At 41.2% G+C, this 10,256-nt stretch overlaps 1 protein-coding gene across 4 annotated transcripts in view; it reads left to right on the forward strand.

Moving 5' to 3' along the window:
- The window catches only part of BRD10 (bromodomain containing 10), a 107,963-nt gene extending 102,150 nt beyond the window's left edge, over positions 1–5,813 (forward strand). For 2 of the 4 annotated variants that reach the window (XM_080670552.1, XM_080670551.1), the window contains one exon: positions 578–5,813. In XM_080670552.1, coding sequence (XP_080526678.1) covers positions 578–4,206 — 3,629 coding nt within the window. In that variant the 3' untranslated portion in view covers positions 4,207–5,813. The remainder of the gene's footprint in view (positions 1–577) is intronic. The other 2 variants (XM_080670549.1, XM_080670550.1) reach the window with 1 other exon arrangement.
- Positions 5,814–10,256: the final 4,443 nt, after the last annotated feature.

Raw genomic sequence — 10,256 nt, forward strand, 5'->3', positions numbered from 1 at the left:
AAAAAAAAAAAACTATGAACAAATTCCTATACGCACTGCGGGCCCGGGACGAGTCGGCTGCTAAGCAGGACAGGCAGCGGCACCCGGCAGGCAGGATAAATGTCCTCTGCTGGCCGCATGTAGCCCTCGGGCCGTAGTTTGAGGACGCCTGCTTTAGAGTCTCTAAAAATAGATTAGAATGGAGAACCATCTCTCTTTGACATCAAGATTTTCCTGTGAAGAGAACTAGACTAGATTTCTTTCCAAATCTAAATTCTTAGCCTTTAATTGCTGGCTTGATCTCTTTAAAAGATGTAAAATTTCCTTTTGCACTTACATAGTCAGCAGAATTAGAGAAGTTAACCAAAAAGAATTTTCTTGTTAATAATAGGTTGTTCTTGAAAATCTTTATTATATCAAGATTACTATGTCAAAGGTCATCTTACCTTAATTTCCATCAGTGGTGCTGAGACTTGAATCACCTTATAAATTTCTTAATAAATTGTCAGTTCAAAGATTGACTTTTTAAAAAATAATTGGTCTTATTACTATTCACTTGCAATTTATATTAACAAAATGCTTGTTTTATAATTTTCAGATGATATGAAATTGTCAGAAATAGAGTTTCCTATGGCCAGAAGCAAGTTGTTGAAAAAGGAATTGCCTTCTAAAGATATACTGAAGACACTGCCTAAAACACTTAAGCGACAGTCCAAACAAACTAGTCATCTGGATGATAGCACAAAAGAACTTTCTCCAAGGAAGAAAGCAAAGTTAAGCACAAATGAGACAACAGTTGAGAATGCAGAAGATGATATGCAGATTGACTATTTGAATGAATCAAAGCATACAGAGCCACTGTTTCCAGAATCATTTGTCTCAGTGGATTCAACACCAGTGTCTACTCTCCAGAAAGGGACCAAACCTATTCAGGCCTTGCTTGCAACGAATATTGGGAACAAAGTGACCTTAACAAATCAACTGCCCCCTTCCACAGGTAAAAGTGCTTCTGTTGTGGAAAAGCCAATTATATCTCCTCCAGAAGCAAGCCCCATAAAGCCAGCATTGACCTGCCACACCAGTACAAAAGGTCCTTTACAGATGGTATACAAAACACCCTGTGGCCAGTGGTTGCCCATAGATCTTCATAACAGCTCGGTAAAGATTCAGATGCAACCTATGCTGGATCCTAAGACAGGAGAAAAAATCATGCAGCAGGTCCTCATTCTGCCTAAGAATTTTGTGATTCATCATAAGGAAGGAAAAGCAGTTGCAAAAGAAATACCACCACTTCAACAAAAAGATACAGAACAACATGGTTTATCTTTCCAGCAGACAGCAAATGTAAACTCTTCTTCAGCAACAGTTCTTGTCAAGTCAACAGGAGCTGTTTCTTCTACCCATCTACCTAATGCAGTTTTCAACAAGACGATTACACCTTTGTCAAATGTGAATAGTGGTAGACCACAGCCTTTGTCACCTGTAACCACCATAAGTAGTTTATTAACACCACCAGTTAAGAATGGCCAGAGTGAGGTAGGAAAAGTCAAAAATGCAGTTTCAGCAACCACATTCCCCCATCCCATTGCTTCACCCACCATTTCTTCCATAGTTCAGCCTCTGTTATCGGCAACAACACTAAGTGGATCTACAAATCCTGGTAGCTCCCTCAACAGTTTTGCACAACAAACTTCTGATTCTTCTGAAGCAAAGCAAGAGTTGAAAACTGTGTGTATCAGAGATTCACAGTCAATTCTTGTTAGGACACGAGGTGGGAACACTGGAGTTGTGAAAGTACAAACAAATACAGATCAAAATTCACCCAACAGTTTATCTTCGAGTTCAGTTTTCACTTTTGCTCCTCAGCTTCAGGCATTTCTGGTGCCAAAATCAACAACTTCATCCTCCTCTGCTTTTTCACCAGTAGCTGGAATGACTACTACATCTAGTCTTCCACCTTTTGGCCAAACACCGACTTCTGCTTCCATTCCAGCTGGCTTTAATCCGTCCGTGGGGAAAAATCTCAAACTTACATTAGGACAACCTCTTGTAAGTGGTAATTTGGGCCACATGATAGAGAAGACTTCACACATGCCCTCTTCTCCTTTAAAGTCCTCTATTTCTTCTAGTACTCTGCTATCATCAACAGCAAATAGTTCAGTAAGTGTAATTAGCCTTCCACCAGGAAATTTTGGACAAACCAATGCAAATGCTATTCATACTCCAACTAAACAGCAACAAGCAGATTATATCACAAAAAGTTACCCTGTTACAAGATCAGAAGCATCAGTAGCAACAAATGGAGATGTGATCAGTGGGACTACAGTTCAAAAAGTTATGCTGGTATCAGCTCCATCTGTTCTTTCTTCTGGCAGTGGAACTCCAATTAATGTGACACCTGCACCAACACCTACAGGTGTATCTGCCCAGAAATTAGTTTTTATTAATGCTCCAATTTCCAGTGGCACTTCAACTATTGTGGCAGAACCATTAAAACAAACTCCCCCCTTGAATAAAACATATGTTAAGACTCCAGAGCAGCCTCAGATAGTACTAATTCCATCTACAGTGGGAGCACCAATGAAAATAAATTCATCAACAACTGTGTCTCAGATTAAAGATGTGAAAATCGGGCTAAACATAGGTCAAGCAATTGTAAATACTTCAGGGAGTGTGCCAGCTATACCATCAATTAACATACTGCAAAATGTAACCCCAAAAGGAGAAGAAAAAAGTACCAAGGGCTATGTTTTGCCATTGTCCACAAGTGGTAATTCAATTCCAGTAAGCTCAAATTTAGTGAGTCAGAATATTACTACTGTTAATGAATCAGTGGTTTCTGCAACAAGAGCAGTAAACATGTTTTCAGTAACAGGAGCAAATGTATCTTTAGGTTCTCTTTCAGTGACCTCAACCTCTGCTTCAGTTGTGACACGACCTCCTGTTTTAGTCAGTGGAAATGATACCTCTTCAAGAATTATGCCTATTTTGTCAAATAGACTTTGCACGTCAAATCTCGGAAACACTGTGGCGATATCAACTGTGAAAACAGGACATCTTGCATCATCTGTTCTGATTTCAACTACACAACCAACAGTGTCTCCTAAATGTTTGACATCAGCTTTGCAAATCCCTGTTAATGTTGCCTTGCCTACACCTGTGACTATATCCCCTAAAATCAACACAGTCCCACAAGTGGCAACAGTATCAGGAGCCACACGTTCTGTATCTCTTTCTAAAAGACAATCTCAGACTTCTGTCCAGTTTCAGTCACCAGGGATTTCAGCTACAGTGCCAACAAATATGAACACAAATAAACCTCAAACTGAATTGCCATCCCTTTCACCGAGTCCAAGTAAAATAGTTAATATTTCCAATGTTGCTTCTCTGCCAAACCAGCCAATATCCCCTGCTTTAGTAAAGTCAACCTCCAGTTACAGTTCTACTCCAGGTGGCTCTGCCATTCATACTGCTACAGCACCATCACATGTAACTAGTGTGGTAGAAAGTCAGTTCACTGAACCTTGTATTCAGCAAAAAATAGTCATCAACACCAGTACGCCTTTGGCACCTGGTACTCAGATCATGATTAATGGAACCCGGTTTATTGTTCCACCACAAGGTCTTGGAGCTGGCAGCCATGTTCTCCTTATATCTACTAATCCAAAATATGGACCTCCCTTAGTGCTTAACAGTGGCCAAAGCATTCAGCCTACACCAGTAGATAATCCTGTCCAAAAGACCACACTAGCATCAAATAATGTAAATGGGCAACCTGTGAAACAGGCTCTAAGAACCTCTACAAAAATTGTAAACTCTCTTGGGAATGCAAGTTCTCTACCCACAGTACATACACAACCACAAATCATAAACACAACTGCTCAAGTTTCTGTTCCACCTCCTGTACCAGCGGTGTCATTGACTTCAGTAATTAAGTCTCCTCCAAGTACTCTTTTAGCTAAGACATCTTTGGTTTCTGCCATTTGCTCTAGTAATCCTCCACTGCCAAGTAGTACTTCAGTATTTCATTTGGACACATCAGTCAAAAAATTGTTGGTTAGCCCAGAAGGAGCCATTTTGAATACCATAAGTACTCCAGCATCTAAGGTTTCTTCACTCTCTTCATCTCTCTCTCAAATTGTTGTATCTGCCAGTCGAAAGCCTGCCTCTGTCTTCCCTGCGTTTCAATCATCTGGCTTAGAAAAGCCTGACACAGCTGCATCTTGAATTTAGACTAAACGAGCCAGTTTTTAAATAATGGGGCATTGTTTTGATTCCCATATAAATTTTAACTGTTTATTATACTGTTGAAAACATACTACACATTGTGTGTGTGTGTGTGTGTGTGTTGTTTGTGTGTGTGTGTGTGTGTTAATGTATCTTTTCATTAGCTTGCAACAAGGCTTTGTTTTCTTGGGGAGGGAAATACCTGTTCCATTTCACTCATTGGTATATGTTCTCAGAGGTTGTTTGTTTAAAGTAGACAGGCTTTACCTGTCTGTATAACAAATTGAACAAAGTCAAGATTGACTAGTTTGGAGTAAGCTAGCCTTTTGCGCACTTGCATTGACATGTTTCTTCTTGAATTTGGACTATTGCAGTGTGTATCTACAATATGGTATTCTGTGTCATTAGTGAAATCTTATTTTTGTTTCTGTAAAAAAAATATATATATATATATATTTATGCATTGTGAAAATGCAGCCCATGGTGTAAAATTGTACATATTCCTAAATTCCTAACAACCTGTACTAAACTATATGTACAAAGAACTATGCTGTCTTATTTATGTTTTGTTTACATAATGTATAGTTTTTTAAGTATTTTAGTAATTTTGGACCAGTGAACTGTTAGCAACAATGCAGAAGAATCTGCATGTAATAAACTGAGTTGCTGTATTTGTTTGTTTGAATACCATTTTTTTTTAAGTGCGTTCTTGTTCCATTGGAAGAATATATGATATAAAATGGAGATAGTCCCTTACAAAAAAGAATTGAGGCTGGGGAATTTGAATTAATAGCTAGCATTTGTACAGGCTTTACAGTTCACAAACTGTACTTTCACATCTCATTTCATTTTCACAGTATTTTTGAGAAGGTTAAGTGATGTGTCCAAAGTCACCCAGCTAGTGGGTGGTAGAGCCAGTATTTGGACATGATGCTTTACATTCTTTTTCCATGATTTTATACTATTTCTGTTATAAAATTTTACTCTAGATTTCATTATTTTAACTTTTTTCTGTAAGTCCACCACCAAATTCGACATTAACTAAAATAAGTAATCATTCAGACCAATGTATTTGCTGTCTTTTTATACACCCCAGATATGTTTTTATAAGCTTTTTATTTTGAAATAATTTTAGATTCATAGAAAGTTGCAATGATAGTACAGAGAGGTCCCTTGAACCCTTTACCAAGTTTCCCCCTGATAGGCTTATTTTTATATTGAGGTGTTGGTTCATAGTGGCTAATTTTCCAATTTGGTATTTTTTTAAAACATGATTTTTTAGTTTAGCATAACAAATGTGGACACTTCGATTAGTTATAAGTACTCTTTGCTTTTTATTTGTTTTTGTCAATTACAGAACAGTTACTTAAATTCCATTATAAAGCAATTTTTATGGGTCAGTTTATTCTCAGGGTTTTACATTGTGGTATTTCAGGATATGCCTCATTTTAAATAAAAGATTTTATATTTATTAGATCTTTATATCCATTATCTTATTTGGGACATTGTATATTCATCCACATTCCATTTGTAATACTAGAGTCCCTGTGCACGAAAATTCGTGCACTCAAGGGGGTCCCTCAGACTGGCCTGCATCCTCTCACAATCCGGGACCCCTTTCCTTCGCCTGGCTGCAGGCAGCTGGCCCCACCCCCGCCACTGCCACTGCTTGCCATCTGTGCAGCGCTGCTCCCCTTCCCCTGCCACCGGTGGCCTCCCTCTGCAGGCGACAGGCTGGGGTGCGATGTCTTGGCTGGCCTGGGCCTCCCTCTTTGCTGGGGGGCAGGGCCAGCCCTGCGAGGGGCCATCTGCCTACCTGATTGCCGCTAACCATTCTCCTGTCTACCTGGTCAGCCCTAACTGCTGGCCTGCCTACCTGATTGCCCCTAACCACTTGCCTGCCTACCTGATCACCCCTAACCGCTGGTCTGCCTACCTGATCACCCCTGACCACTCTCCCTGCCTGCCTGATTGCCCCTAACCACTTGCTTGGGGACAGGGGCAGGGCCAGCCCGGCAATGGGCTGTCTGCTGGCCTGCCTACCTGATCTCCCCTAACCGCTGGCCTGCCTACCTGATCACCCCTAACTGCTTGCCTGCCTACCTGATCACCCCTAACCACTGGCCTGCCTACCTGATCACCCCTAACAACTCTGCCTGCCTGCCTGGTTGCCCCTAACCGCTTGCTTGGGGGTGGGGCCAGCCTGCGAGGGGCCGTGGTGGTCTGGTCTCTGATCGTTTCCATCATGATGCCTCTGGATTTTTATTATATAGGATTGTTAAACCTGGGGTTGAAAATGGTAGGGAAGAATAGGCCTACAGACTTCTTTCGAAACTACATTGAAATTTAGTAGTTATCTAAGTGGGCAGTGAGGATGGATATTCCTAGAAAGTTGCTAAAGGTTCTCAAAAACCTGTATTTGTGTTCTTAGAGCACTTTTACCAATCATGTCTATGTTCAACTCTGTAGTCACCTTTCCCTTTCCCTGTCAGTTTAGAAAGACTATGGATTTCAGGGGGAAGTGGGTGATGTTGAAATGCATTACATTGTACATAGGTGGTACTCAATAAATGAATGTGTGTATTTAACTTTATTAAATATGTTTTTTTTAATTAATTTTAGAGAGGAAGAGAGAGGGAGAGAAACACCGATGTGAAGAGAAACGTCAATCAGTTGCCTCCTGTTCGGGAACTGAACCCACAACCTGGGTATGTGCCCTGACTGGGATTGGAACCAGCAACCTTTCGGTGCATGGGACAACACTCAACCAACTGAGCCACACGGCCAGGGCTATGTACTTAACTTTTAAAGTAAAATCACCCAAAACTGTTTCTCTTTTGTTGAAAAGAATTATCTAAGCCACTTCCATAAATAACTGAATTACCTATTGGTCCAATTTTAATCTCATGAGGGACCTAAATAATTTCTTAACCACTAATTCTTTTCTAACTCCTAAATTCAAAATTCTGATAATGACCTTCGAAGCTCTGTGTGATCTGTTGAACCTTTTAGAGTGAAGTGCTCCCCTCCTTCTCCTTAGGGCTTAAAAGACTCTCCAGTCTTTTAAGTTTCTGCTTACCTCGCCAGCTTCATTTCAACCTACTCTCCTTGCTCAGTGTACTCTAGTTTTTTTGTTTGTTTGATTGGTTTGGTTTGGTTTTTGGTCCTAAAAAGTTTGAGACACCTCAAGGTCTTCCCAGATGTTTTCTTTGACTTATAGGCTCTCATCACATATTACATAACTTCCTCTCTTTACCATACCCCAGTCAGCATCATGATACTGCAGTTACAGATTGCGGTCATAGATTGAGAATGACAGATCACTCCACAACTGTAATAAAAGTACTTGTATGCACTTATGTAATGCCAGCCCTAGCTGATTTGGCTCAGTGGATAGAGCATCGGCCTTCAGACCGAAAGGTCCTGGGTTCGATTCTGGTCAAAGGCACGTACCTCGGTTGCAGGCTCCTCCCCGGCCCAGGCTCTGCTTGGGGCTTGTGCTGAAGGCAACCAATTGATGTGTTTCTCACATCAATATTTCTGTCTTTCCCTCTCTCTTCCACTCTCTCTAAAAATCAATGGAAAAATATCCTCAGGTGAGGATTAAATACAATGTTTATATGGATCTAATTCTAGAACATTAATGAAATGGGCTAGAATTTTAATAAAACCATCTAGATCCTCAAAACACTATCTTAGGAATTAATGATTCCATTAAACTTCAATTTGAGCAAATGTAGCAACAAGGAAGTAAAAACAAATGGAAAGAAGAATTATCTAAAAATTATTTTTAAAGAGAAAACACGTCCTTCTTTAGAAATTGAGTTGGCTGTTGTAAACCTGAATCAAACCTGCAGATGACTCAAATACCTGAGTCCTCACAGCTTAACCTCTCCTCCTCTGGGGACCTGATGACTTAGGGAGTGACCTGATACTTCCTGGCCTCTGCCCAGGGCTGCATGTGGGACAGTGGGGCCACTTGGGGAAAGCTGGAATTTAAACTTCTCCAGCCAATGTTTTGTCTGTTGTGATCGTTTTCATTTCTTGGCTCAGTGAGCTTTCTCTCCGCCAGGCTGCCATCCACTTTCCTGAGCTTTTTTCTCATGGGAGGCAATCCAGCTGATCGTAAAGGAAGTGCTTCTTTCCCACTGCCAAAGCCATCTTGTAGGAGCCGTGCTTCTAATGTATATAGCTAGTATTTTCGTACACTTCAGGAAGTTTCTTCCAGATTGCCAAGCAGTAAATTATTTCCTCCATTGATTTTTTGCAAATCTGTAATTCACATATTGTTGACTAGTCCTGCAAGCAGTATTTGAAGTTTTAGCTGAAGTTTTTTAGTCTCACTTTCAAACTATTTTCAGACTGCAAAGATGTTTGCTCAGTTTGGACACCATTCATTTGAACTGTAAGTGACTTGTTAATTTAAATTTCTTCACTTAAATTTTTAAATAGTCCTTAATCTTTCTCCTTCAAGTCTTTTTAAAGAAACACTTAACAGGATTGGTATATTCCTTCAAATTGACGTCTCATTGACAGTGGAGGGGTTCTCATTTGTTTAATGTTCTCTTGTCTGATTTCAGATAGCCATCAACCATGTAATTGTTTCTGAAGAAAGCAGGCAGACTTACCTTCATTACCTTTTCAGATATTTTAATGGACTCTCTTTATCATTTAACGCCTCTTTCATTGGTGTTTTCAAGTTGTCAGCTTTTTTTTTTTCTCTGTTCCTTCATTTCCCACACTTTCTTTGATCTTACAGCTTCTTGGGGTAGCAGTTTTGGGCATTCTTCAAAATGAGTGTTTTTATCCAAGACATCGATGATTTCCCTCCGAACTTGCTCTGCATTCCTCAGAAATGATTTTATGTTTTGTCATCAGTCACCTGAGATAGAGGAATTTCGATGCATTTTCGGGTGACACAGTCCTTAAAGCCATGAAATGAAAGTTTAGGGGGCTCCCTGTTTTCTGTCCTTTTTGGAAAATTCTCAAGTGATAACTAGATCTATCCAGATTTATAAGTGCTACCAAACTCAGTATTTATAACTGCAGAGGACTGGTCTCCACTAGAGGGGACTTGGGGCTTCATTGATTTGCCAGCTCCTCACTGACTTTAACCCAGGCAGAGACTATTTTGGCTAGCTCTTTTTCCCTCCTTAAGTTTGCCTGCTCTTTACTCTCTTCACAATCAGAGAGTCCATATCAGAATCTTAGAGGGAAACCCATAGAGACCTGGGCCTTGAATCAAGCATCAGACAACACCTGAGGGCTGATGAGGGGCTAGGAGAGGGAGGGAAGACCAGGTTCTATAAAACAGACAAACGGCACAAATGGAAAGTGATATTATTTATCCAGCGCATTTGGACACACAAAACAAGGGTTGCAGCCAGAGGAGATCATCCATGAGCTCTGGCTACTCTAGTCCTGACCTGGTCCTGCAGGAAACCTAGGAGGTCAAAGCCACGCCATGCCATTACCCACTCGGCCCACGAGGTATTGTGGGGGGACACACTGCAGTAGAGGACACATGTGCGCAGGGCCTGGGTGAGGCTCGTGCTCCTGTGTTCAAGTTTCCTTGGGCAACAGGGAAGCCTGATCCCGCCTGCAGAGGTCACAGGGATCTAGCCCTCATTTGTGTGTGTTCCATCCAGGTGTGCAGGGGCAGAGCAGTGAAGGGCCTCAACAACGGTATTAACTAACAGCCCTGGATTCAGTGTCAGATTTGGCAAAGCCTAACAGTTCATGGAGCCAGTTTTCTGTGGAGCCAGTTTGTCCTCATTCAATCCAAGCATTCCTAGATGAGGAGACTCTTCCACTGGTGTCTGTGACCCAGGCTCCTCCCATCATGCGACCTTGCAGTCTTCAGCTCCTGGCTCCCAAGGTTGTCCCACAATTGGTCCCCAATCCAGGGAGTTGTTTTCAAAAGTGTGGCTGCCTCTGTGTAGGGGGCAGGACCTTTTGGCACCCCATATCTATTCCTTGAAACAAAACCTCACTCTTCTAGTTTCTTCTGGCAGACAGCTCAACCCCCTTGCCCATCACCTGGGACACTG

The sequence above is a fragment of the Plecotus auritus genome (genome assembly GCF_963455305.1).
Source record: "Plecotus auritus genome assembly, chromosome: 5".
In the NCBI taxonomy this organism is placed as follows: domain Eukaryota; kingdom Metazoa; phylum Chordata; class Mammalia; order Chiroptera; family Vespertilionidae; genus Plecotus; species Plecotus auritus.